Source organism: Quercus lobata, chromosome 7 (assembly GCF_001633185.2).
Source record: "Quercus lobata isolate SW786 chromosome 7, ValleyOak3.0 Primary Assembly, whole genome shotgun sequence".
NCBI lineage: Eukaryota > Viridiplantae > Streptophyta > Magnoliopsida > Fagales > Fagaceae > Quercus > Quercus lobata.
Genome location: NC_044910.1, coordinates 15,389,143 through 15,417,021, shown reverse-complemented (window position 1 = coordinate 15,417,021; position 27,879 = coordinate 15,389,143). Strand labels below are relative to the sequence as shown.

Genomic DNA, 27,879 nt, shown 5'->3' with positions numbered 1-27,879 from the left:
TGTCTCAAAATAAAAAGTAGTTGCAAAGGGAGAGTAAACAGAAAAAACCCAAATTGACAGACAGAGAGTGACAACGATACCGTAGCAAATGAGAATGTAAAGAAGAGAGGAGAGGACAGAGTGGTAGTGGAGAGGTGAATGAGGTGATGATGGCAAACCCTAGAAGAAACTCATTAGCAAACACAAACAACAATCAGAGCTCGATCTTCGTGAACCAAACATCAACACCAACACATGCAAACTCAGCCTCCTCTCGTATCATTCACTTCCTCAAGAAGCCTCACGCTTTCCCTTTTCTTCTCTCAGTCTTCCTCTTCCTCACATGGCTTTCTCTCAAACTTCAGCACACTAATTCCCGCTTTTCGCCTCCAACTTTAGCTCGCGCCCAGCAGACTTTGAATCACCATGACCATGAGGACGATGCTAAGGCTGGTTTGGTCAGATTCCCATCTGGGTTTCCTTCCCCTCTTGCTAAAGACACCCGTGGTTGGATGCTCGACCCCATCTCTCTTGCCCTAACTCATCACCTTTCGGGTATGCCTGCCTACTGCATTTCCAAACGCAGCCTTGGATTTATCGCTTTTGTTTTTATTATTATTTGAATTTATGGCGTCTCAAGACACTAATTGGTTTCAAGTGTAGGCTGGATTCGAACCCAGTTCCTTATTCTATGACAAAAGACTTTACCAGTTGATTATGTACCCAACGCAGCCTTAAACCAATCGCATTTGTTGTTACATTTTTCTTTGATTGATATTTGAACCTATAGTGTCCATTTCATGTTGATTGCCTCTACCATTAGGCTATTACTCCAAATTATTTTGGGTGTAGGCGGGATTCGAACCCAGTTCCTTACTCCACAACAGGAGATTTTACGAGTTGATTTTTTATGTTTGCTATTTGATATGTATGTCCTTTTGTTGGTTTTAAGATAAATCTTTGTGATTGTTTGTTAATTGGGACCTGGGTACCAGGAATTTTACTATGTTATGGATATTTCATAAGCCCTATGTCACATTGGTGTGGAACCTACACCCATAGATCCCACTTGAATGGGTTACACGAGGTACATTTTTGTTATGAGTTCTAGTTAGCTTAATTGGTAACATGTCTTGTTGTCAAATAAGAGATGTTGGTTTGATTCCCACTTACACCAAAACCAATTGTTGTGTTCGCCTGATGATAAAGAACATTCATCATGGTGTGGATACCATAGGTTCAAATCTTATTGTATTTATAGAAAAAATGAGTAACATCTTCACTTGAGTACGTGGGTTTCAGAATTGCCACTGAATTTTAAAACGGAAAAAAGAATTTGATTCAAATTCATGGTAACAAGATACTAATTAATTGAAAATGGGGTTCCATATATCAAATCCAATTTTGTTGAGCTATCTTCTTTGGTTGGCATCTTACCTTGAGTAACAATTGTGACTAACTATTGGTGCAGGGGAAAAAAAAGAACATAGGATCATCATCATGATTCTTCTCTAGTTTCTTTGTTGATATTTAGTTTGATGTTGTAGAGTTTGACGGAGGAGTATGTTTGTTTACAGGTGGAGCTGTGACTTGTGCTTCACTTCATCTTGGGGAAATTCGACCTGGTGCTTTAAGGGGAAATCACAGACATCATACTTGTAATGAGACACTTGTCATTTGGGGTGCTAAAACAAAATATAGGGTAAGCTGGTGCTTTAAAAGAATTGAAAATATCATAGCAGCTTGATTCTGTGGATGTAGGCCATACTAATTGTTTGGATGTGTTATTAATCATGCCAAGAAATTTAATTCAATACTTAGTGCATTAATGGGGGGAAAAAAAAAGAAAATAAAATTGGCAGAAAAAATTTGCAGGAGCAATGAATGGCACATAATGGAAGAGTGAGAAGTTAAGTATTTCTCATTCTATTTTTTAATCAAATATTACTGTTTGGCATATTAAGATGCTATCCTAACTTCTGTTTCTTGTGGATGGAAACTTGTCTAATGAGTTCTGAGTTATGTAATTACCAAAAATCAAAAAGTTCTAGTGGTGAGACAAAACATGCTAGTTGAATCCAGTGGAAGTTGTATCTACCCTTTTTAAAAATTGTTCTCTTTTACCCGTTGTGTACGTGTATCATTATGCTATTACCAATTGGAATCGCTATTGTATTATGCCTACTTCTCTAGGAAACATTTTATATTAAAAGTAACAGAGTGACAGATAAGTTATTTAAATCACTGTACTGGAATATGGGATCCATTCTGTGATATTTCACTAGTGATTGGCGAAAGACTGATTTGGTTTTTATGTATCACAGTGAGGGTGTTATACGTTATCTGAACGTAAATATTTCAGGTTTAATAACATAATTTGATGAGTCTGATATGATGTTTTCATATTCCTTCGATTTAAAAAAAAAAAAAAAAAAAAAAAAATTAATTATTTAATTTTCATTTGTGAACTATTTGCAGTTGGAGAACAGCCAAGTAGTTGGTAAAGGTTACGCTGAAGTGATAATTGATGCAGACGAGGTTGCTGTTGCAGCTAGCCCAAGCGGAACTGCCCATGCTTTAGTAAATGTGGATCCAATTCGAAGTTCATACTTTATAGGGTGCCAAGACAGTATTGTAAATTATAGCAACTCATCTACTGATTTTAATGTTTGGAAAGATCTTTAAGCTTTATTTTTTTGCAAGTTTGCTTGGTTTCCCTTTTCTGTCTGACATGCTTCATTTTTTTTTTTAATTGCCCAATAGGTGACTACTGTACTAGGGCATTCCAAGGTTAATATAAGTTTCAAGATAAGAAGTTGTTGTCTCTGTATATATGTTACTAAGTTGCCATTGAGTTTATTATTAGCAATCAGGGTTTGATTTCTTCGAGTTCCATCACCGATCATGATAGACTTAATCTGGATGTCTTTTTTATTTTAGATAAACAGAATTACAGTATTGCAACCATGTAAATTTTAGATTACATATTAATTATTGGCTATTTTTTTTGACTGTTTATTTTTGCTGTCTTGTTCAAAGCAAATAATCAATCAGGTGTTTGTAGGTTGAATTAAATTGAAATAAGAACTTTAATTTGGATTTCTGAAGTCTGACAGAACACCTGATTTTGATTTCTGAATTCTCCTGTTTGATGATGAAAATAAAACTGGTGTCTGGTGATGATAATAAAAACGGGTAGCAGGTTAACTGCCTTTTATTTATCAGTCTTTATTTATATGTATTCCTATTTATTTTTTTCTATAAGAATAGTTGAATGGGGCCTGTAATTTGGCTGCCATCTCATGGAATCTTTTACTAAGTGGCAATACTTATTAAGTTGTAAACTTTGATGTCCTTTAGCCAGAGAAGGCACAGAAAGGCGTCGCTGACTACTCCTTAACTCATTATGGGATATTTCAAAGACCTATTAAGTTATCTAAACAAGTCTTATGACTCTTAAATAAGTCATGTAATTAAAAGTACAAATGGAAAATCATTTGAATTGTCAAATAGTGGATTGGAAGTTTTCTCCCCAAAATTTTGGAGGAAAATTCTGTCCAGATAGCTTTGTAAAACTTTCTGGTTTGTGGGGGAATGGGAGTGAAGTTTGTGGACTATAGAGTTGAGATTAGCGAATTCTAGGTAAGTGATTGAATCTGTTCTAAATTTCTTAGTGATGGATTAACCTAATACAAAGAGACTATTGACATCCTCTGTTATTGACTGGTGGATTGTCGACATGTATAAATTGGCAGGGAATATACTTGTGCTTGCATTTTTATTTAGCATGTGTGCATTTGCAATGTATATGTTAAATGCATGATTGATTCCTGTATAGTTGAGAATGCTGTACTCTTTTTTATTATATTTTTTACTTTCTCTGATGTGTAAATTTCTGTACATGATTGATTGAGATTGTCTTGTTTATATGTTAAATGAGTTTTCTTCTCATTTGTAGCTTTTAGGGGGAAGGTTGATGATAATAGATCTTTCAAGTGTCAGGAACATTATTGATAACTATGATAAGAACATAGCTGGAAATAGAGCAGAGCCTTGTTCTTCTGGAATAACTTGCATTGTTTATTTGGATGTATTGGTGCTTATTTGCTACTGGACAGTGGAGATGCTCAGTTAAAAACATGGGTGTCAGATTTTGCAACACAAACAGATAGGTTGAGTATTTTATGAAGTAGATATAGTGTATCACTTCACCTTTTCACAATGTTTACAATTGGGTCTTATGAAAGAAGTTAGAAAGCATGATTTTGTGTGTGTGTTACTTGTTAGTGTTTTATTGGACAACATTTGGTTGGTAATGAGCTGTGTTTTCTGTCATTCTGTGAATTGAGGTATGATGTTCGGAACAGAATCTTAAATTTGTTGCAAGTACCTTTGTTGGGATTATTCTTCAGTAGGTTGATTATGAATAAATATGGGGAGAGAGAGAGAGAGAGAGAGAGATGACATTGGCATTGCAAAGAGTCCAGATCTCGGACACTATATCCACAAAGCTAAAAGTTTTTTTCATTCATCTTCAGAAAAAACCATCCGGCTTGTCATGGAATTATGCTGCAGCTTGTGAGAAGCTGGAAGATATCCATGAAGCATGCCGTGGAGGAGTTGTCCAGAGTCTTCATTGCAAAACCATCCATGTACCAAATTTTGCTGTTCAATACCAAAGAATTTGTGGCATCAGTTCGTGCTGTCTCTCTAATTTGTTTAAACCAATTTTGCTGATAGAACATTAGCCTCTGAGCAGATAGGCATTAGAATATGATAGTATCAAAGCCCAAATATTGTAGTTTTGCTGTATGTTCAAAAGGAAATTTTGATGGAATCAAAAGTTTGTGCATTTCTCTTTTAAAGTTTCTTTGTAGAGTTCAATAAATTGATAATTGTTTGCTCGGACGAACTTTACTATTGTTACTCTAAAACATGTGCAATATGTTTTGCAGAGCTATAGTGCCCCCCTCCCCCACCTCCCCCCAAAAAAAAAAAAGAAAATAATAAATAAAAATAAATGACAGAGATCTTGTTCCAGTTTTGGCATAGATGATATGCTTGTTGCCAATGTGATTCTCAGCTTTGGGTTTTATGGTGGGTTTTATGATGGATTCTGTGGTGGCTTGGGTCTGGTTTACGGTTTAGGAGCATGGGTGGCCAAGACTAATGATAGTTTTTATGAAGGGTAAAATGGTAAGGTACTGAGGTGGTTTTGGGTGTTGGCATGAGAGAGTTTTTTTGTGCTGCGGCTTCGGTGATTTGCAGTAGAACCTGGCCAACGGAGGGAAGCGACGCCAATGCCATTGTGGATTTTTGTTGTCGTTAGCAATGGTTGGTAGGTGATTTGGCCGAATGTGACTTCAAGTGTGAGATTTAGTTTGATTTTGTTTCATGATCCATTTGTGCTTGGGCAGAGAAGGAATTTACTAGTGCATGAAGATTTTGAGTGGGTATTTGGTTAGTTGAGTTTTGAAAGTGTTTAAAAAATTAAAGCTGCGTTTGGTTGAAAGTAAAATATTTTCCGAGTGTAAAATATTTTTAGGTGTAAAATATTTTCAGAAAAGGAAAATATTTTCAAGTGTTTGGCTGCATTATGAAAATTGTTCTAGAAAATGTTTTCATGTGTTTGGTTGCATTATGAAAATGCTATTTTCCTACTAGTTTCTCACATTTTCTCAACTACCAAACAAATTTTATAATAGAAAATTTCAATATATAAACTTAAAACAAACAAAACCAAACAAAAATCAGAACAAAACATTTCCACAATTCAAAAACTCGGTCAAACAGAGAGAAGGAGGAAGAGAGAGTGATCGACAAGTGAGGGACAGGGAGAGGTAGATCAAGAAAGAGAGAGATCGGGCATGGGTGGGTCATGGGTGCGATATTGCCGGTGCTAGGGGTGCGATCTCGGTGGTGCTTTAGGCGTCGCGAGATCGGGTGGGTGTGGATCTGGCAAGGTGGGTGTGGGTTTGCTGAAATGGGGATTGGGTTATGTTTCTCTAGGTAACTTGGATGTGGATCGGAGCTCATGGTGGTGTGCGATCTCGCCGGTGCTAGGGTGTGACGAGCCGGTCTGTTATGCGATCTCGCCGGTGCTAGTGTGCGATCTTGATGGTGCTTCAGGTGACGCGAGCTCATCAGTGCTGGTGTGCGATCTCTCTTCCTTGCTATTTCTCTCTCTCTTCTGTTTTCCTGTGACGGAATTTATTTGAAGGTAAAATACAAACAGAAATGGTTTTACAGGGTTAGAGGGTATATTTTACGGTCAACGGAAATGATTTTCCGTTTGACCCAATTTTCCTTGCGCACCCAAACACCGTCAAGGGTGTAAAACGTTTTCCTAATTTCCTTTACCACCGAAATAAACGTAGCCTAAACTTCTACTTTGCCCGTGTCAATTGTACTGAAGTACTGTGGAGGTTTTTTTTTTTTTTTTTTTTGATGGAAGAGTACTGTGGTGTTAAACGCGAGTAGTTTTTGGGGGACCTTTTTACCCCAAAATAGTAAAAATTAGCTGACATGGTAAATTGTTTTATTTAATTCCTCGTGTTTACTACCACATAAAAGGCCATGAGGAGGTAGAGTAAATTCGGCCTTGTCACATTAGTCCGTAGAATAGTGGATTGGAGATCAACTGAGATCCAGCAACAGATCTAAGGAATCTGGTTCAAACCAAGAAATTTGAAGTGTTAGTTTATCTATGTTTTATTCATTATCTTCTAAATAATCCAAATCTAATACCTCACCATTTCGAACTCAATCTTCTGCTTATGATTTGCGAACCAAAATTATCCGAGCTAAAGAAATAAGGTTACTATACAACAATTGCAAGGATATATAGCAGTAGCAGATGAAAGCACAGCAAAACGCTACATTTATTGTTTTATAAATAATAACAAGCAATCATAGCTTATCATGTAATCCCGCAGAAAACCACATAGAACCTCATCTTGTCACCTCATAGCAATAACACACTATTGTCAAAGAAGTCCCAGTAACCCTTTAACTCTCTCTAGATTCATTGAGTTGTTATTCAGACTTCTCCTGACTAGCAGTAACGTCTTTCAGCTTTTCCTTCAGTTCACCAGACTGCACGGGACAGGCCAAATTATTTGAGCAATGCAATGCACATTGTAAAGAAGTAAAAGTAAAATATGTTCTGAAATAAGAAGTAACCTGGTGTAAGTTGAGAATAATATCCGACCCTCCAATGAACTCTCCCTTGATGAATATCTGTGGAAATGTGGGCCAGTGGCTGCATATAAACAGCAAGGTAATTTAGAAAACTAGCACTCAATACAATCAAATTTGAAGATCCAAAGTTTATCGAAAACAGCAGTCCCATCCTCAAACTAATGTGATGCTACTACCCATTTTCATTTTTATAAGAAGAATTTTATAGAGAAAGAGACCAATGAGTGAAACCCATACTACTATCCATGATATGATATCAAATAAGGGAAAAATTATTACCAAGCTGAATTTTTTTGCTTCCACCAATGGCTATGGAACCAACACCTAATTCCCGTTTTACCAATGTTTTTGTTGGTAGAACATTTTATAAATTTTACAGAGGATTTTACAGTCAACAGAAAACATTTTCAGTTTGACCAACGTTTTACAACAAAACAATGTTTCCACAAAACATTTTACACTAACAAACAGAGTGAAAAATTAACACAATACAAGTTATCCCACTTCATCCAGCTCCAACAGTCTCATATTTATCAACAACAACAAAACAACTTTGCAGAAATACATCAGATGTTAACACAACAGACATAGACAGTACTCAATAGACACATATAAGACATGTAGAATGAATTTGATGAGCATCAGCACACATGTAGAATGAAATTCTAATTGACTGCAATGACAAATCTTCACTCAACCAGAATAGATTGTTACGTTAGTCATCACAGCCAGCTAAATTCATCTTGTATTACTAAGAATGTCCAGAAGCCAAGTGAGTACAACTTTGAAAAAACTAAGCAGAATAGTCATCAAGATTCCCAAAAAATATATAAAACATCAAAATCTAACTTTTTCCCCTCTTTTTTTTAAGTAGAGAAAAACACCAAGTGCTGACTTACCTGAAGGTTTTTACAGCACCTTTAAGCTCAGGATCCTCCAAAATATTTCTAGAAGCCAAAGGAACATCTGAAACAGTCACATATATGGTAAGAGTACAATAACCAGATAAATTTATTCATCATCGGAAGTTAAGTAGTGCCAAGAAGAACACCCTTTAGATTAGATAACAAAATAATAGATAGCCAATCCCTAATTATAAGGAGACAGTGTGTGCACCCAACTCTTTTTCACTCCGTCCCATTGCACATAACTAAATACCAGTAGCTCATCAAAAGATAACTTTTCTTCGCATCCTCCTATTCTTTCATGTGATTTGCACGTGTACAAAAACAATTTTCATGCCATTAACTAAGAGCCCTCTCCAAAAAGACAAGAAAACAGTAAAATCAAAAACACAATCCAGATTACTATGGTTCAAGTTTAGCATTTCTAAAGGAAATAATAAGTCATGTATAACTAAAATATATACATACGGAGTTATGTTGTACAAGCATGTATACATGTGTGTGATGCCAATGAGCTCTAACTAAACTGGCACCTCCTCCCCTTACAAGTACTAGGAGGAGGGTGAGGTCATGGGTTCAAGACCCATGGGGTGCGTGTATATATTACCAATAAAATAAAATAAATAGTATATGTGACTGGTATGTGTTTGTATGTCTGTCTACACACAACTTTGTGGATACACAGTCATACATATTGCTTGCTAAATTAAACCAATCAAGGAATGCAAAGATTTGCTCATTAAAAAAAACATCTCCAATTTGTTCGATCATTGTAATTTGAGAGTTTGATTGTTCCTCACCCTCTGTACACCCCCAGTGTACTTGGTTTCTCTATTTTAATAATAAAAAATTTGTTACTTATCAAAAAAAAAAATAAACATCTCCAAAACTTACTATATTGTTTTAACACTCTAACTGCTAGTGAGCTGAATCCACACTGAGGAAACTCAGGCACACCTTTCATGTAAATCATAACGGGATTTTCCTTGACATCCTACACCAAAAACAAACACAATCAATAAACATAGATCTTTCAAAATAAAAAATTTCATATTGCTAACAGCAGATGACAAAGAGTTCAGAACACAAATTGTAAATATGATACAAAAGATTCATTTACCTGCTCAACAACATCATTCAAAGAAAGGTCAGAACTCTCGAGCTTGTTAGTGGGTTTAAAATCTTCATGCGTGTCAGGATCATTGGGTGCGGTAGTTGAAAATCTCATCCCATTATGGGAAAAGGATCCAAATACCTACAAAAATTTAAACTGAAACATCAACTTATGTTACTGCTGCAATCATTAACAACTTAAAGGATAAGAATTAAACCAGAAATGTGGAATCGACTAATATGATAATATACTGGTTAACATCAGATGTGAGTCAATAATTTAGCTAAGCAGCCACGTATAATAAATAATAAATTTATTGCTAAGAGCCTCGGAGCTCAACCGGCACCTCATGATGTTTCCAACCAAGACGTCCAAGGTTCAAATCCCCTCTCCCCCATTGTAACTATTGAATTATCATGCAAATTTTTGTTCGGAGTAAACTAAACTCATGACCTTTTGAGTGAAGAACTGAAGACTGCAATTTCAAGATAAAGGAACAGTTTTCAACATCATCAAACTTTCAGATAAATAATATTCAATTCCCCAAAATCCAGGAGATTGAAGTATTGCCAATTCAGCCTGATAATAGGTAGGTTGAAAACATACATAATTTAACCTTGCATTCACTTTTTATATTAATTCAAACAGCCAAATGAGTAAAACTCAACAAGAGGCAGAAAGTTTATACTTGATTCCATGTATACAAGGGTATGAAAGTACAAAAGACCCAAAGAATTCAAAGCCTATATTCTTTTTTTAAATTGGGGGGGGTGTTAAGGGTAACCTACAATCCTGCACCTCGAACTTTAGGGTGAGTTTCAGGACACACATATTGCGGGGACTCTCACATTGAAGAAGAAGACAGTGCAATGACTTTCAGCAACGAGTCCAAGGACCTACAAAGCCATTTCTTCACACAAGAGCCCGCACAAAACAGCTTCAGGGTAAACCCCAGTTATCCTAAGCAACATAATGGTCCATATTCTAACATCTACAATTTCATTCCATGTATAAACCCATCTAAGGTATTGCATAACAAACAGGTTCGATTTCATATTCAATCATCTATAATTTTATTCCAAGTATCAAAATTCTTTAACAAATGGACTTAAATCTTACAATTCTACTAGGACGGGTGGCAGGGAGACCCGCAATGCCCTTCAGCAGCATGCTTGATAATGACCTTGCCATTATTTTTGATTCAGAGTCGTGTATATATTTTAATCAATCTGCAAAGAACAATAAACACCTTCAACATAACCGATACAAGTTAAAGCAGAACACAAACATAACTATCTATCCATGTGTACATATTTACATTCATAAACTTAAACATACATAGGGTTTAACACGGTTTCCTTTCTAGGAAAATTTTGAAATAAATTACCTGTAGAAAATAACTAAGTACAGACAGACAGACAGACATATGGTTTAGCAAACAGTTCAATTAGAGCATCAGCATTACACCCTAAAAACCTACTTTATCTCATTTTACAACTCTCTCGACATCCAGTTTCTATTTTTACAAACATCTCGTTAAAATAATATTAAAAATTTGGTCAAACTACCACCACTGTTCACTACCACCGTGGCCCATTGCAAACCCACATTCCAGAGCCGCCGGCCAGCCCTGAACAACCCACCAAAAACCCATCTGAAAAATATACACATACCTATACCGGAAAATATTCTCAAATCTCAAACCAACGGCCCCCGACCCCACGCGCAGATCCCCACAAACCCCACACTCTCCACGCCGATCTGAGTGAGATGGACCGAGACACAGAAAAAAACTGAGTGGGGAGAGAGAGGAAGAGATGAGAAAAAAGAGAGAGCGAGAAAGAGAGAGAGAGAGAGAGAGGGGAGGCTGAGATAAGTGAGAGAAGAAAATCAGTGAGATGTGGGTCCGGGAGGAGTTAAAAAAATATTAAATAAGTTTGCAACCCGGTTGCAAATGTACCACTTCCAAATTGGATTTGGACAAAAAAAAAAAAAAAAAAAAAAGAATTTCGGATTATACAGAGGAAAATAAAAAGGAGTCGCAAAATTTTTTAGGTATAACAACCCAGTAAAAACCCCCCAATTGTAATTGTGGGGCCCAATAATTTAAGGGCAAGTCCAATTGCTCTTGGGAAGTCCGAAGGCCCAATCCGAGAAAAGCTGTGGCCCAATCTCTACAATACAGAGCACAAAACAATTTTTGGAAGGCAGCCGAGGACGGTTCAGTCCTCGGCAGATCCTGAATCCCACCGAAATAAAGGGGTAAAACAGGTATAGGGACGAATTCGTGAGGAGATCTAAAATATCTTGGGGAAGTTATCCTTACTACCCTTCCAGATAAGACCTAACACATGACAGAGCCGTACTCTGCAACCTTATCAACCATACCCAACAATTCTGGGATTAGACTGATGGGACAAATATCAGTCTTGTATAGATTGACCCTACACGTGGACGAAGGACAATCAACACGGACGAGTATAAAAGAAGAAAGTAAGTAAATCTAAAGGGGATCCCAGCTCACCCCCAAAAAGAGAAGGATCACATGGGGGAGAACATCTCAACAACACCGGACTTCACTGAAGAAAGTCCGTCGTTGGAGAACCGGGGAAAGGCCTCAATGGTCCTCGGATCAACTCCGAGGAGTCCCATCCCATAGGGTACGACGTCTTAGGGCTTAAATGTTCAAGCCCAACTCCTTTTTCTACCTGAATTCCTCTAAAACCAGGATTGGACATCGCCCCGTGACCAGCGGCTAACTTTTTAAGCCCACTCTCTACAAATCATATTGTGAGGGATCTTTCGTACGCGAGCCCAACATCCTTATTGGGCCGCCAGAGAATTGTGTCCTTACAGTAATGCTTACCACTTTGTTACCTAGCATTTACACTATGTCAAAATGATCCGTAATGTTTCAAAATGTGTTTTTGGTATTATGTCAAAATAGTCTCTACTAAATGGACAATGCTAACATAACTATCAATCAAAGTTTAACATATTTGAAACCATTAGAAACTATTTTAACACATAGTGCAAATATATAGGGAGATATCAATTCAGCTACAAGGCCTTTGGCGACTAAAATGATAATTAAACCTACTATTTTGACACAATACACCAAATTATTTTAACCCATAACGCAAACATTTGGGACCAAAATGATAATTAAACCTTAAAAAATAAATAAATATAACTGTTTTTCTAAGACAGGTGCTTAACTATTTGATGATATACCTTTTGGATTGGATTTTGCACTTGGCTGATAGAGTGAGAGGGAGAGAATGGGAGATGAGATTTCTGAAATTTACTTACAACCAAAGTTTAGGGCTTTGGTTTCTCTTCTTTAATCTTATAACTTATAACTAAGACTAAAGTGCAAATTATATCCCTAAAATTTGAGGTTATTTTTTATTTTGCTCCCTTGATTCTCAAAAAAAAAAAAAAAAAAATTGCCCCCTAATGTTTAATGTATCTACTCAACTACATTAGGGGTTCATTTTGCTTAATAATCCCTTTGTTAATGGTTGATTTATATGTTTGTTAAGTGACATAAGCTTGCACACATGCTAATTGATCTAATTAAATCACCACACGCGTGTTTTATTATTCTATACAATTAAATAAGTTTAAAAATAATAAATAATAAATAATAAATTTAATGCTAAGAGCGTTAGAGCTCAACTAGCACTTCATGGTATTTCCAACCAAGACGTCCAAGGTTCAAATCCCTTCTCCCCTATTGTAACTATTAAATTAGCATGCAAATTTTTGTTCGGAGTAAACTAAACTCATGACCTTTTGAGTGAAGAACTGAAGACTGCAATTTCAAGATAAAGGAACAGTTTTCAACATCATCAAACTTTCAAATAAATAATATTCAATTCCCCAAAATCCAAGAGATTGAAGTATTGCCAATTTAGCCTGATAATAGGTATGTTGAAAACATACATAATGTAACCTTGCATTCACTTTTTATATTAATTCAAACAGCCAAATGAGTAAAACTCAACAAGAGGTAGAAAGTTTATACTTGATTCCATGTATACAAGGGTATGAAAGTACAAAAGACCCAAAGAATTCAAAGCCTATTCTTTTTTTTTCTTTTTCTTTTTTAAATGGGGGGGGGGAGGGGGGGGGAGGTGGTAAGGGTAACCTACAATCCTGCACCTCAAACTTTGGGGTGAGTTTCAATTTTGTTCCTGGACTTAATATTTTTGTAATATTAAATCTAAACTTTGCAATTTGTTTCAATCTGTCCATTTGAACCTTCATTTAGGCCTTTTTTTTTAAAAATAAAAATTAATGTTTACAAGTATAGGCCCCTTTCAATTTTGGCAGGCATCACAAAAACATGGCCAGTTATGAGACTTATATTTCACCAAGTTTTTGCTCACATGGTACATCAGGCCATGTAGGTCACACTTACCTGGCATAAAATTATCTCAAAATTCTAGTGCAAATGATATACTCTTATAATCAATTGATAGTATATATATATATATTTTTTTTTTGGGATAAGTAAAAAAAGTAATGTAATAGATGTCTCCCAAAATTATACAGATAAGTTATTTAGCTTGACCAGTAAGCATGGTACCTTCATAGGAATTTAAAGCCAGTGTCACTGGCATTCACATCCCTCCCCAAGCTATGGCAGCAGAACATAGAAATATGTGGGGGAGACACAGACCTACTGCAGCATGTTTATTCCATCTATTTCCAGAAGTGACACATATACACACTTTTCCATTTGACATATAACCCTTCAGCTGTTCATCCATCATCCTCATCAGCATCACCAACCTCCCACACAAGTCACAACCCCCAATTAATAAACTTAATTTCACAACCTAGATATACCCCGAAGGCCCTAATTGTTCTCCTCTTCTCATAGGCATTTCAACCTTAGCAGCTGTTGCAAGGGACCACCAAGGTGAAGTTCTTTTCATATGGGGAAAAAGTTTTCAGTTATGTGACCCGGCGCAAGCTGAAGCCCAAGCCATTTTGTGGGCCGTGCAATTATCTTCCAGTTTTGTGTCTGTTAAGTTTTGTTGGGTCAGGAGAACAAGCAATACTGTAGCTCATGAAGCAGCTAAGGGGCCGATTGGATTGAGTTTTTTGATAACTCAATTCTCAGTTTCCATAACTCATAACTCAAAAATGGTAGAACCCATAACAAAAAGGTTGTTTGGCCAAACGATAACTCTGTTTCCATAACTCTGTTTCCATCACTCAATTCTCTGATTTTTGAGTTATGAGTTATGGAAACTGAAAACAACAAAAGGCTGTTTTCAGTTTCCATAACTCATAACTCAATGGCATTTTCGTAAATAAACACACATGAGGGACCCACAGCCGCAACTTTTGACCACCTTTTGACTTTTTTTTTTCTGGGTTGGCGTTGGCTTTTTTTTTTTTTTTTTTTTTTTTTTTTTTTTTTTTTTTTTTTTTTTTTTTTTTTTCTGGGTTGGCATTGGCTTTTTTTTTTTTTTGGTTGGCGTTGCTGTCTCTTTTTTTTTCTTTTTCTTTTCTGGGTTGGCGTTGGCCTTTTTTTTTTTTTTTTTTTTTTTCTTTTTTCTGGGTTGGCGTTGGCTTTTTTTTTTTTTTAAGTACCTAGACTCACCAAACTTAGTGAAAAAAAAAAAAAAAAAAAAAAAAAAAAAAAAAAACCCAGACCGAACAGCCAAAGAGGGGGAAAAAAAAAAAAGAAGCTGCTAGTGAAAAAAAAAAAACACTGTACCGTGACAGGTGTGAGCCCTCCAAATAGTGTGAAAAATAGTGAGTGATGAAAACTGAGTGATGAAGGCAAATGGATGTGAAAAATTGAGTGATGAGTTATGAGTGATGAGTGATGGAAATTGAGTGACGAAAATTCCTTACCCAGACAGGCCCTAAATTTGCCTTGAACTCCTCCTGTGATTTTTGTTTCCATAATGGAAATCTTCCCCCCTCTCTTGAGGCTGCTTGTAAGGGAGATTCCTTTGTTCGTTCTGTTTGAGTTCATGAAAGTCAGGTTTATCAAAACAAAAACAAAAAAACAAACACTTCTCATCGAAGAAGAAGACAATGCAATGACTTTCAGCAACGAGTCCAGGGACCTACAAAGCCATTTCTTCACACAAGAACCCACACAAAACAGCTTCAAGGTAGACCCCGGTTATCCTAAGCACCATCATGGTCCATATTCTAACATCTACAATTTCATTCCATGTATAAACCCATCTAAGGTATTGTATAACAAACAGATTCGATTTCATATTCAATCATCTATAATTTTATTCCAAGTATCAAAATTCTTTAACAAATGGACTTGAATCTTACAATTCTTCTAGGACAGGTGGCAGGGAGACCCGCAATGCCCTTCAGCAGCATGCTTTATAATGACCTTGCCATTATTTTTGATTCAGAGTCGTATATATCGTAATCAATCTGCACAGAAAATCAAACAGTTCAATTAAGGCTGACAGACATACATATAGTTTAGCAAACAGTTCAATTAAGGCTTATTGCAAAAAAAGATGAAAAACCAAATACAGTAAAATGGCAAACGTTCCTTCGTTTTTTTTTTTTTTTTTTTTCCTTCCCTGTCATGGGATGACATTTTGAGCCGCAAAGATTAGTATTACAACCTAATTAAAGACCAAATAATTTATGTAAATTATATATTGAAGTGGTCTTTTTGGTAATCATGTGTTAGGACAGAAAGCTGTAAAGGCAAAAACTACCACACTTCGAAGAGGTGTTGAAATCAATCCCATGGAAGAATGGATATTTGATTAGAGAATTACAATAATCTTTGGATGGATAAATTATTATAATCACTAACCAATAGAAGGACAAAATGAAAAAAAGGATATTCCATACTGTCCCACCATGGTGCTCTTGCGTGTGAAGTAAGACAGCAATGTATTATGACTGTAAAATATAAATAAATCAATAAACAAAAATGGTAGATGCGTACAACCCTTAAACTATTCCAATTTTATGGAAGTTGAAGCCTTGAAGCATATTTCTTTCTGCTCAAATGTATACTTCCCATCCTTGGAAGCCAATTAATAGGACGTCAAAGGTTGCTTGAATCAAAAATCGCATGTGTATCATGACACATGAGGAATTATAAAGCTGAAACTTTGTGAGAGATCAAATGGAGGAACCAAAAACCATTTTGAAATTCAAAGACAAACATCTTATTGGTTTTCACTCAAATTGCCTGCAAAAATGGAGAATGGAAACAAGAGGCTAGCTGTTTTGGTTGGTTGCAATTACCCCAACACCCCACATGAGTTAAATGGATGCATAAACGATGTTTTGGCCATGAGAGACGTGCTTGTTAAACGGTTTGGGTTCGATCACAGCCATATTGAGCTCTTGACTGATGCACCTGGTTCATTAGTCATGCCCACTGGTGCTAACATTAAGAAGGCACTTGATCAGATGCTCAAGAAGGCTGAACCTGGAGATGTCCTATTCTTTCAGTATAGTGGACATGGAACAAGGATTCCATCAGCCAAACCTGGGCATCCCTTTAGGCAAGATGAAGCAATTGTGCCTTGTGATTTCAATCTAATCACTGGTATGTACCATCATGATCCCTTGTCTTTCTTTTTGTATATTATCCCCAGTACTAAATTTCCAGGCTTGTTTGCTGATAAAGCTTTTGGCACTTTCAATTAGTACACTTGGACATGATGCAATTAAAGATTTTCTCATAAAACATTACTCAACATTTGTTAACAATGCTTTTGCAATTCTTTCAAACTTCTTATTATCACAAGAAAGTTTTCTCATCATCAATTTGTCATACTAAACTAAATAAAAATTAATGCCACTAAATATGTAGATGTGGACTTCCGGCAATTAGTGAATTGCCTGCCAAAGGGAGCAAGCTTCACAATTCTCTCAGACTCATGCCACAGTGGAGGCCTAATTGACAAAGAGAAAGAGCAAATTGGACCCTCTTCTGTCACCAACGATGGCACATTGCAGCAATCATGTAGCCCCAAGACCATTCCCTTTGAATCAATTCTACAACATCTAACATCACAGACAAACATAAACACATCTGATATTGGCACTCATTTGTTAGAATTATTTGGAGCCGATGCAAGCCATAAGTTTCATTTACATCCAAATGAGCTGGACTTGTCTGAGTCATTGAAGACAGACGAAGGAATTCTTCTTAGTGGGTGTCAAGCCAATGAGACTTCTGCAGACATGAACCCAATGATGACTGGAGGAAAGGCGTATGGAGCATTCAGTAATGCTGTCCAGATGGTATTGAAGGATCATTTAGGTTCACTCAGCAACAAAGAAGTTGTGCTGCTAGCTAGGAAGTCTTTAGAGGCAGGAGGCTTTGCTCAACACCCTTGCCTCTACTGCACTGATGAAAATGCTGATGCTCCTTTCTTATGGCAGCCTCAGGGCTCAGATTTATGAGGCATTGAGTGGTTTGTGCATGCTTGGTTTGATATATGGTTACTAACATATTATTTCTATTGAAATTTAATAAAAAGGCAATAATTGAAGCGGTACCTAATAAGGGGCTTGGGAAAAAGAAATTATTTGTATAATCACTTTCTTTACATTAGAATTAACAGTACTCTTACCAAGAGTCTTGAACCTCAATTGGCACCTCTTGACGCATTCAATAGAGACATCCCCAAGTTTCGAATTCCCCACCCCAACTATGTAATATATATATATATATATATATACCAAAAAACAATAACAAAAATTAATGTTACTCTTCAAGTTCAAGAACAATTAGAGTAAACAGGAATTTCTAGTAGTAGTCAATCACTTATTCCATCTCAATTCATAACAAAGCACAATTATAAAGCACCAGCCATCTTATATTACAGATTGTCCCTAAAGTATAAACTAAGAAATGTAGAATTTAATTATTTAATATGATCGTATAAAAACCTATCAACATAAAGGCCTTGTCTTGCCACTGGCCTCACTGTCCACTTCTATCATCTACAGAAAAGGGTAGGCCCTGACATGTGGGCACGTAAAAATTGTCCTAGTTATTTGACTTCTTTTCATATATAACCAAAATCAGAACAACACTACAGTTCATTAGTATGTCTTGCTAGCACATAAGCTACCCTATTGCCACCCCTTTTAATACGACTAGTAGAAGCCCTCCTTAACCCACAGAGAAGAAATTGAATATCATCAATCACATTTCCAAGCATAGACATGTTTGGAGTTGATGAGGAAACTGCTCTCATGACATTAGCATTATCTCCTTCAACCACTAGCTTCGAAAAGCCCGCATCAACAGCAAATTCCAAGGTTTTCCTACAAGCCATTGTCTCAGCCTCCTCACTACAGGTTACCGTTGGCCCTATGGTAGACAATGCAGCCATCACTTCTCCTTGTTCGTTCTGGATAATAGCACTGAAGCCAGAGCTATTACTCTCCTTAAAGATGGTAGCATCGAAGTTTAGTTTGAAGAGTGATTGAGGAGGTGGACGCCACACATTCCCATTAGACTGCCACGGTGGGACAGATAGGTGCTCTTGTGCCTGCTTAAACTCCTCCAAATACTCCGCAGCATGTTTGTTCAGCCACCCTGGATCCTTGAGCTTCCCTCCATGTAGCAAGCTTCCTTTGATTCCAAATAATCCAAGCTTACAACAAGAACAATTCCACATCCTCTAGGTCCAGTCTATCCATTAGATATTCAAACAGCTGTAACATGTCTTGTTGGCCGAGAGAGCATTTCTGCAATTTAATCTGACTCCCAACCCACACATCCTGAGCTACAAGATAGTCCCATAAAGCATGTATCTTGGCCTCAAGAAATCGAGTACAGATCCGGCAAACATTATCACCCGTAATTTTTCTTTTTAATAAATTAACCCATGTTGGCAGAATTCCGTGGCATACTCTCCAACCGAAAACTTTAATCTTATTTGGAACTCTCATGATGGATATTCATATTTGGAAGATTGTTAAATAATGGATACTCATATTTTGTGATTAGTGTTCTCCTATCTTTTTCGTGGTGTCATAACATAAGTGTCCATTATTTTATTGTCAAACTATTCACAATTTGATTTTTCATTGCCTTTTAAATATAAAATCAAAATAAAATAGGAGTATGTGTAGGGTGTAGCAATGAAAGAATATCATAAAATGTGAGTTGACTTATAATATTTTCGTATCTTAATATTTGTATTTTTAAATTTTTATCAAACATGACACTCATGATGACACGGAGAGAATGGTAATTTGGGGGAGAGTTCAGAAATAAACAAAGTGCTCAAGTACTTTCGGGGAAAAATTAAGAAGAAAAACTATGTAAATTATGAATAAATCAAACTCTGATCCTCGTTTGATTTGTTTGTCAAGATAGCCTGGGTTACTCATGTTCTTTTGGCATCTAGAGAGTCACTTGCACTTCAGAGCAATAATGAAACGGCAAAGTCAATAGTGCATATATATTACTGGCTTCTTCAAGAAAGGGATATATGGTATCAAATATATATGGGCTTTTGTTGGATTTTCTTTCCTCAATTTTAAAACTTTGATTTTTGTTCTTCAAATCTTAAAAGAAATGTAACAAACTAGTCACTAATTTCATCTATTGTCCGTCCATTTCTTGCTTATATTTTCATCCCTTAAAATATTGGATTGGTTCGATTTTAGTCCCTTAAAAGTGACGTAAATTGATTTTGAACCCTTAAAATATTGGGTATTTCAACATCTTATCTTTTTTTTTTTTTTTTTTTTTTTTTTTAAGAAACAAACACAAATACACACACAAGGAAGAGGGAAATGGATTTTATTAATCGTGTAAATTATTACAATTTAAATTGAAAAATAAACGAGAGGACTAAATTATTACAATTTTAAAATTTTTGTTGGGTTAAAATAGCTTAACCTCGATTAATTAATTCAATTACCCGAGTTGATTAATTAGGTCAAATTACATGCAAATCGTAAAAGCACTAACAAATCATTAAATGAACTAAATGCAGCAGAAATTAAATTGACACGGTGATTTGTTGACAAATGGAAAAAAACTTTTCGTAAGGCAAAAACTCCACTGGGTGAATTTAAGGTCGCCACTCCCAAGAATCCACTAATCAATAATCAAGTAGTTACAAGCATAAAGAATCTTATCACTACCTTGGCCTATCCCAAAATACCAACCTACAGTTAAACCTTCACTTCAATATCCAATTGAACTTGATCTTGTAGTAGTTTTCTTTCATTTGATGCATAAATCTCCAATCTGTGACTAACTCCTTTACATAGATCTCAATACGTGACTAACTCCAGCAATTTGAATGATTGTGTTGGCTGCAAAGTTTTTGACTTCGTTAACAATAAAGATCAGGAAGCATTTGGTTACAAAATCCTATGGCATACAAACGCAGTAACTTCTCACGGAGAAATTTAAACTCTTGCTCCCTGTATCCGTGTGTGACAGCTCTTAAAATAAGTCTTATATATGTTTAGGATTGTGAGAAAAGAAACCCTAAACAAAGAATGCAGCATAGACCAAATTTCAAATATGGAAATTTTGAAATCATAATTCTTGATAAATCAAGCTTGTGTCGAGCTTCCCATGTAGTCTCGATAGCAGCTATCTTTTGAGTTTTAATGAAACAGTTTTTCTTCACTTGTTTCTTGGATCAATTTTCATGTCTTTAATACTAACACTTGATATATTTGAACAACATATTTTTTTATATATTAAACCCAACTTAGATCTACCCAATTACAAGTAACGTGCGTTTTGTCAAAGAATTAACCAATTATATAAAAAATATAACCCTAACAATTTTGAAGGAGCAAAATTAAACATTTTAAAATTGAGATACTAAAATCAAATAAATCTCATATTTGAGAGACAAAAAATGCAATTAACCCTAAATTTATATAATCAATTATAATAAAAACAAATATGTTTTTTAAGTTGTAAAACATTTTTGGTTAAGTGCTTCAACTCCTCCCACTTATTGTAAAGAAAAATCATTTTTATTTTATATAAAAATCCAAGCAAAGTTTTATTTTTATAACTATAGCCTACAGTGTACGCCACTATTTGTATTTTTAGCAAGTTGCCAAATGCAAATAAAGAGAAATGTCCGTTCTTCCGAATCAGTAGTGTCATAGGTTGCAGCCGCTTGGACTAGAGCCATTTAATTTAAGTCACTGGTACCCTTTGTTTTCTTGTGTCCTTTTCCCTTTTCTTGGTGGAACCAGTCACATAGATCTTGTGCCATCAACACCCACCCCCCCCCAGATTTTATGCATATATAATCTTTCTTTACTAATTGTGTAAATTAGATTTATTATTTAATCTAAGACAAAGTTTAGTTATAAAATTGGTTGTAACATAAAACTGTAATCTTAATATCTGTATAGTAGAGGTGAATTTTGACAAATTTATCACTGAATTATATCTTCTTTCTCTTATATCTTTCATGTTAGCAAAATTTCTAGAAATTTAAATATCAATAGCTATGTTATAAATAAATTGTTTAAATTGTAAGTTTTTGTAGTTTAAAATTATGCATAAAATATAAACTTATAGATCATATAGTAAACAATATCCGATTTATACAAAATTTAACATGTATATTAAGAGTATAAAGAACATTCAATTCAATGTTAAAATTTTAAAATATATAGTAATTTTTATTTTATTGAGTAAGGTTATAGTCTAAGGTTAGAACTAATTTTGTAGCTAAACTTTGTCCTTAATTTATATCATTATGTAGTGCATTTCTAAAATAATATAAAACTAAAATTATGAATAATTTATGGACTAAATTTTTTTTAAGGGATAGTTACAATAATACCAGTTGATTTAACCTTAGATGCCAGTTTGAAATATTTAAAAAAAAAAAAAAATACCAATCTAGTTACAATAATTCCAGTTGAGTTACAAAGTTGTTAATACAAAGAGTCAGGGATAGAGAAGACTTGTAATCCATGGTTAAATTGGAGGAGATACTCACCGAGGACAAAAAGTATGTCGGATCGATGGTGTAACATATGCATAAAAGAACTGAAGAAATTAATTGAAAAAGGAAGCATAAAAATGTAGGTGTACTCCAAGAACGAAAGCTTTTTCAAAAGAACTCCACGTGCTTTGCTTTTACGTTCAGAAATCAGACAAACATAACAGTGAATACTACTTTCTTTCTTTCTTTCTTTCTTTCTTTCTTTCTTTCTTTCTTTCCTCCAAGTATCCAATTAAATTTATTATCAAAAGAAAAAGAAAAAAAAAAACCAATTAATAAATTTACTACCGTTATCTATAGCTAATTGCTTTGCTACACCTCATAGTCATAGATAGACTTCTCTAGCTCTCTTCCACATCTCCCCAAAACAATTCTTACTCATAAAAACTGAGAGAGAGAGAGAGAGAGGTTGGGGATCTATGAAGAGACAAGATACTTTGGTGTCATCATCTTCATACAGGGAAAATGTAGCAGCGGAAACCCTCCATGCTAAGAGCATCGGATGCATGTCCGGCATTATCCAACTTGTCTCCAAATACCAAAATCGTCGCAAATTCCTTACTTTCGGTTTGTTTCTTCTTCTTCTTCTTCTTCTTCTTCTCTGTCAAGCCTAGCTAGCTTCTTGTAGCTACCAATTAATTTTAATTACACAAATTCTTTGTGTTTATACTCATTCAAAGAAAGAGAAAAATGTTTATTCAAACTTTGGAAAACGCCCTTCTTGTTTGTAGACAAAAATATGGGAAATGACAAGAGTCAAGGATTGGCTCAGTTTTCTTAAAACGGTTTTTAAATGTTGTTTTTTAGACAATAAAAAAATAAAAATTTGAAACATGATTTCAATATATAGTTCTTTTTATCAGGCTCATTGAGATGGTTTTTTTTTTTTTTTTTTTTTGTTTACTCCCAACAGATGGGATTCCAATCTAAATTGTTCTTGGAACAATGTCACTTAATCACAAATCTCTTAAACATTTTGAAAATTTTTAAGTTGCATATATACTAATATAATATGTGAATTTTTAACCCTCCATCTCAGCTCTTCCAACTATTTTTGTTGTGAGTATTTGAGCTCTAAATATTATTAGCAAAAATGAATATTTTAAAGAATCATTATGTATTATTTTTTCCTTTTATTTCCAAATTTGAAAAAAAAAAAAATTGTTATCAATCACTCACTGATTAATAAATTTCAAAATGTTCAGGGAAGAAGAATGTGGTTTCTTCTCCAACAAAACAAAAACCCTCAGTCCCAACCCAAGAAGCTTCCCCATCATCAATGCAACCACAAAACCAAAAGCAAAAAGACATCAAACCCACCAATGATCTCAGAAGACTCTCTTGCGACGTGCCCAGAAGCCCTACACTTCCGGCGGAGATACGGCGGTCAAACTCCGTAAACTCGCCTCAAAACTTCCGAACTCCGCCGGCGCTGGTGGCGCGCCTGATGGGTTTGGAAGCTATGCCCCCAACGATGATGATGGTGCCCGAATCAGCTGCAGAGAAGAGAAGGAAGTTGCTCATGGCATTGGAGAAATGCAATGAAGACTTGAACGCGCTTAAGAAGATCATCGATACCGTACAATTTTCGGAGCAGTTGAGCTCGACGGCTGAGATTAAAAGGAGTTGGGAGGAGCAGCCGAGTCCTGTGTCTGTGTTGGATGAGTTCATGACTCGTTCGCCATTGATGAACGCTCAGTGCAACTCCAGGAGACACACTAACGGTTAGTTTTTATTTTTATTTTTATTCTTAATTTGGTTGGTTTAAATTAATTATATTTGTCTTTTCCTTTGTACAAATATGCATGCATGTCTTTGTCCGAAATTAATGTTGGTATCAAACAAATTACATATATGTAAAAGCCACTAGTACTTTTTTTTTTTAGCCAAAAAAAATAAAAGCCACAAGATACATGAAAAAAAAAGATGGCCAATTATCTTCTTTGGTTGCAATTGTATTAATTGTTCTTGTTTTTCTTTTTCCTATTCTCTTTTTTCATCTCAAAATTTTGACCTTATACAATGTTGGTGTTCCTTTAATTTAGAAAGTTGTACTGTCATCTCTGAAATTTTTTTTTTTGAAAAGCATTAATTTCATCTTGTTAAAGAAATTGCATACTGGACAAGTGGAGTGGGTGACAAATTAAAATGGTAAATATATATATATATATATATATATATATATAGTTTGGAATTAATCTAATGATAGATGGATTGAAGGACAAAAATTGATTTCTTTTAAATTTTTCAAGGATGAAATTAATTATTTTTAAAGGAAATATACATTTGAGATATTCACCCCCTAAGTTTTTGTTTAGTTTATTAATAGCTAATATAGATAATTCTTACAAGTGTTTTTAGATACTCTTCATTTTCCATATGAATACCTGAAAATAGAGAAAACTACATTAAATTTTCATTGATTTGAATACCCTATTTGCTTGAAGAGGGAAAAAGAAAAGGAAAGATAACCTTAATTTCTATTCAAGTTATTAAACAATAACAACAAGCTTTAGTTTTAAAATTTTGAAGTCTTTTATGAATTTTCAATAAACTAGTTAAAGTCATTCACATGTATTTTTTTTTATCATTTTATTTTACTCAAAATTATATTCTTTATTACTTCACTAATTAACATGTTTTGTTTCACTCCTCCTATCAATGTTATTTTTGGTCTTTCTATATATTACTTTTTTTCTTAACTTCAGTTAACTTGCTCTATCTCATTAATGCATCAATAGCTATATTTGAACATGTGAAACACTATAAAATAGTAATAATCTTTTGCATAGAAATTATACATAAACTAAATTTATACAAATAATTTTGTATAAGAAAAATAAATCCCACAATTAAACATGAGATGAATACAATTTTTGTTTTTTGTTTTTTGTTTTTTTTGTTTTTGTGATAATACATGAGATGAAAACAATGTATTGAATTTGTGCACAACCTTTATGCAGCTACATGTACACATAAATTAATCCTCACGTAAACACTATGTTAAACATGCTGGAGGCATTCCGACACACTGACTAAACAACAAAAAATGTCGTGTCCCCAACTAGTTCAGTGTTCATCAACTAGTTCAGTGGTGAACACACACTAAAAAAGATATCGCTTATATATGTATTTAAAAATAAGCCATCATTCTTATCAAAAAATAAAAATAAAAAAAATAAGCCATCATCTTCTATTTATTTTAATAATCAGTAGTAGTACTCTTTAGTCTTTAGAAGATACAAAAAATTTGAAAATTCCAAGAATTAGATAGTTTGCAATGTACTTTTTGTAATGCAACTTACACCGATACATCTGGCAAACATATCTGTGCATAACTCTTTGCCTAAAATCCAAAATTGAATAATATAAACTAATCCCCCACTTAAAATGTTATAATAAAAAAATTATATAAACTAATCTAACTTAGACGTGCATAAGCTTATAGATGATTTCCGAATTTAAATCTTAAATTGTTGAGAACAAATAAATAAGAAATTATAAGGAATGTTGGATACTTCTGAACCCAAACCCCATTTACATAGGGCATGGCTTTCCGAAGTGTATAAAAAAAGTCGATTCATTCCTTGAATTTGAGCATAACGTTAGAGAAAAGCACACAAAATTAGAAAGCTTCCCAAATGTTCTTATACGTACTTTTACATGAACTCAAAGATTTGTTTGCATTTTTACCATATCTTTGGCCCTAGACACACCTATAATTAAGCTTTTGTTTCTTTCCTGAAATTGCAAAATGATTCAGATTTACATTAGAAATTTTAATTTTATATGCGTTCAAGATTATCATATGATAACGTGCAAGGCTTCCAAATTGCTTTGTTAGCAAGCATAAATCTTCTCTAAGTCAAAGTTATCCTTCTTCTTCATGCTTTGAAAATCTTCAATGAATTGTCCTCAAGTTAAATAGTCGGCAAATCTCAAAATCATTACCATATGTAGGACCTTTAAAGAGGAGACATGCATCATGTTCTTTAAAGAAAAGTGAATGTCCCACATATGCCAAAGGATTTTAGGATTCCAAGTAAACGATCATACCATCCAGTACTGTGTGTTTAGACTTTTTTCATAGTTCCCGTTATAGTGGGAAACATATTCATTTGTTAAGGGTACTTGCAATTATAGTAAAGCAAACCCTTTATATCGCTAAACACGATGACTCACAGCTGTTATGGTATTAAAAATTATGTAAAAATAAAAACAACAAATATAAAAGCCGTTATATCTTTGTAACACGAGCAATATATAAAACGTTGTACAAGTTGTACTAGCTAATTAAGCTGTACATCTTTTTCTTTTTGATTTTTTTTTTTGTGCGTTTGTGTGGGTGTTTGTCTATCTGTATGTGTTTTTGGGTTGAGGGAGAGAGGGACCACTCGTAGTTCTTTGAATGATGCAGTCAAAGATGGATGAAAGAGAAAAGAGTAAAGAGAGACAAACAGAAAAGAAAAAGAAAATTACCTAGCTGCTTTCATGGCTTTTACTTGGCAGAAACCCTTTATTCAGGGTTTGGGTTCCACTTGACTTATAACTGTCTCGAAAGCTACGTAGCTATAACAATGGAGGCAACCTTGTCGATACCATCATGAAATGTGGGGTTGAGGCAGTACCCCATGCGCGTGCCACACTAATTGAGTAGGTCCAATTCCAAACACACTTGAGCACTGTCAAAACTTATTTATCTAGGGTTTCTTTTATTTTTACTCATGCAATAATACGTGCACTGAAGCACAGTGAGTCTAGTAAATCTACTATCCTAAATAAAAAGTTTTAACCTTTACCACAATTATTCTACGTGATTGATGATAAATGGTTGTTTGTCACTTTTACAAATATTCATCACTTATTGTTTATCACGTAGGCAATTATGACAAAAATTTTGATTTTTTTTATTTATTTTTATATGTAACTAGAATTTTTTCTAAAAGAAACTCATTTGTCCAAAGTCATGATTAAAAGTTGTCCTGGTTACAAAAAGCTATTTTTCATTCATAATTATATAGAGCATTTTATACTGAATGAGATTGTGATTGGGCTGGCTTTGAAATGATTTTGAGATTGTGATAGTGATTGGTTTAACTTATTCTATAAAAAAATGAAAATGATCAAAAAGAAAAAGAAAAGAAGAAACATGACGACTAGGAATCTTCCTAATGTGTTAAATGGTAATGGTTCAAATCCTCATACCAACTACCAAATAATTACGAAAAAAAGAATGTGGTAGAGTACGTAATAGTGGGCATATATGCGATACAGGACGAGTGCAACATCAACCAAAGCAACTAAAGAAGAAGCCAGGAGAAGAGGAAGTCATCAACATATATGTGTACGATAGAATGACAACCGATTCAGTTGAAACGAAAGGTGAGAAGAATGATGAATCATCGCCTATATGGAGCAGCAAAGCCTTGAAAGATAGCATAGACGAAGTGTGTAGGGATATTGCTTGGGGAGAGCAGAGGGAAATTGGAAGAATTGGGGTCACTTTACAAGAATACATTTGCAAGGACTTGATTGAAGAGATTGTAACTGAAATGGGATGTTGTGGCATGTCTGCACTACCCTTCGAAGCATGTAAGAGAAGACTGTGTTTCTAATTTGTGTACGTGTGGTTGTGAGTGTTTTTTTTTTTTTTTAATAGGCATCAATTATAAGATATACATACTTTGCCATAAAC

General features: G+C 34.7%; 5 protein-coding genes across 11 annotated transcripts; 3 read left to right on the top strand and 2 right to left on the bottom strand.

The window, feature by feature from the left end:
• On the top strand, window positions 1-4,844 carry LOC115951192. Of its 6 annotated transcripts, XM_031068379.1 has the most exons (6): window positions 1-534; window positions 1,557-1,681; window positions 2,458-2,613; window positions 2,743-2,769; window positions 3,938-4,151; window positions 4,518-4,597. In XM_031068379.1, the coding sequence occupies exons 1-5, from the start codon at window positions 147-149 to the stop codon at window positions 4,112-4,114; spliced, it is 873 nt and encodes a 290-aa protein (XP_030924239.1). In that variant the 5' UTR covers window positions 1-146; the 3' UTR covers window positions 4,115-4,151; window positions 4,518-4,597. The 6 variants fall into 6 exon arrangements, with proteins under 6 accessions (XP_030924239.1, XP_030924236.1, XP_030924238.1 ...); XM_031068376.1 differs by lacking the exon at window positions 3,938-4,151 and having other exon boundaries at window positions 4,518-4,844; XM_031068378.1 differs by lacking the exon at window positions 4,518-4,597 and having other exon boundaries at window positions 3,938-4,232.
• LOC115951189 lies at window positions 4,423-27,879 on the top strand. 2 transcript variants are annotated; one of them, XM_031068373.1, is made up of 4 exons: window positions 4,423-4,439; window positions 22,583-22,751; window positions 23,390-23,908; window positions 27,459-27,879. In XM_031068373.1, the coding sequence occupies exons 2-4, from the start codon at window positions 22,604-22,606 to the stop codon at window positions 27,797-27,799; spliced, it is 1,008 nt and encodes a 335-aa protein (XP_030924233.1). In that variant the 5' UTR covers window positions 4,423-4,439; window positions 22,583-22,603; the 3' UTR covers window positions 27,800-27,879. The 2 variants fall into 2 exon arrangements, with proteins under 2 accessions (XP_030924233.1, XP_030924234.1); XM_031068374.1 differs by lacking the exon at window positions 4,423-4,439 and having other exon boundaries at window positions 22,538-22,751.
• On the bottom strand, window positions 6,734-11,076 carry LOC115951194 (monothiol glutaredoxin-S15, mitochondrial). Its single transcript, XM_031068382.1, has 7 exons — window positions 10,872-11,076; window positions 10,318-10,427; window positions 9,205-9,339; window positions 8,979-9,078; window positions 8,079-8,145; window positions 7,162-7,240; window positions 6,734-7,074 (listed from the first exon to the last, which is right to left on the bottom strand). Exons 2-7 carry the CDS (start codon window positions 10,387-10,389, stop codon window positions 7,015-7,017), a joined length of 513 nt encoding a protein of 170 aa, XP_030924242.1. The 5' UTR covers window positions 10,390-10,427; window positions 10,872-11,076; the 3' UTR covers window positions 6,734-7,014.
• Window positions 16,154-17,849, top strand: LOC115951191 (metacaspase-9). The gene is made up of 2 exons (XM_031068375.1): window positions 16,154-16,768; window positions 17,036-17,849. The coding sequence occupies exons 1-2, from the start codon at window positions 16,414-16,416 to the stop codon at window positions 17,629-17,631; spliced, it is 951 nt and encodes a 316-aa protein (XP_030924235.1). The 5' UTR covers window positions 16,154-16,413; the 3' UTR covers window positions 17,632-17,849.
• Window positions 18,267-18,857, bottom strand: LOC115951663. The gene has a single exon (XM_031068825.1). It carries the CDS (start codon window positions 18,855-18,857, stop codon window positions 18,267-18,269), a length of 591 nt encoding a protein of 196 aa, XP_030924685.1.

What these genes read in the sequence shown, in the direction of transcription:
- LOC115951194 (XM_031068382.1), bottom strand. Translation starts at nt 10,389, where the DNA reads ATGGCAAGGTCATTATCAAGCATGCTGCTGAAGGGCATTGCGGGTCTC. An exon ending in CCACCCGTCCTAGTAGAATT is followed by an intron (nt 9,340 to 10,317) that starts GTAAGATTTAAG and finishes AAATTTTTGTAG; the next exon opens with GTATTTGGATCCTTTTCCCA. An exon ending in TAGAGTGTTAAAACAATATA is followed by an intron (nt 8,146 to 8,978) that starts GTAAGTTTTGGA and finishes TGACTGTTTCAG; the next exon opens with ATGTTCCTTTGGCTTCTAGA.
- LOC115951663 (XM_031068825.1), bottom strand. Translation starts at nt 18,857, where the DNA reads ATGTGGAATTGTTCTTGTTGTAAGCTTGGATTATTTGGAATCAAAGGA.
- LOC115951189 (XM_031068373.1), top strand. Translation starts at nt 22,604, where the DNA reads ATGAAGAGACAAGATACTTTGGTGTCATCATCTTCATACAGGGAAAAT. An exon ending in TCGCAAATTCCTTACTTTCG is followed by an intron (nt 22,752 to 23,389) that starts GTTTGTTTCTTC and finishes CAAAATGTTCAG; the next exon opens with GGAAGAAGAATGTGGTTTCT. An exon ending in CTCCAGGAGACACACTAACG is followed by an intron (nt 23,909 to 27,458) that starts GTTAGTTTTTAT and finishes TATGCGATACAG; the next exon opens with GACGAGTGCAACATCAACCA.
- LOC115951192 (XM_031068376.1), top strand. Translation starts at nt 147, where the DNA reads ATGATGGCAAACCCTAGAAGAAACTCATTAGCAAACACAAACAACAAT. An exon ending in CCTAACTCATCACCTTTCGG is followed by an intron (nt 535 to 1,556) that starts GTATGCCTGCCT and finishes GTTTGTTTACAG; the next exon opens with GTGGAGCTGTGACTTGTGCT. An exon ending in GTGCTAAAACAAAATATAGG is followed by an intron (nt 1,682 to 2,457) that starts GTAAGCTGGTGC and finishes AACTATTTGCAG; the next exon opens with TTGGAGAACAGCCAAGTAGT.
- LOC115951191 (XM_031068375.1), top strand. Translation starts at nt 16,414, where the DNA reads ATGGAGAATGGAAACAAGAGGCTAGCTGTTTTGGTTGGTTGCAATTAC. An exon ending in TGATTTCAATCTAATCACTG is followed by an intron (nt 16,769 to 17,035) that starts GTATGTACCATC and finishes CTAAATATGTAG; the next exon opens with ATGTGGACTTCCGGCAATTA.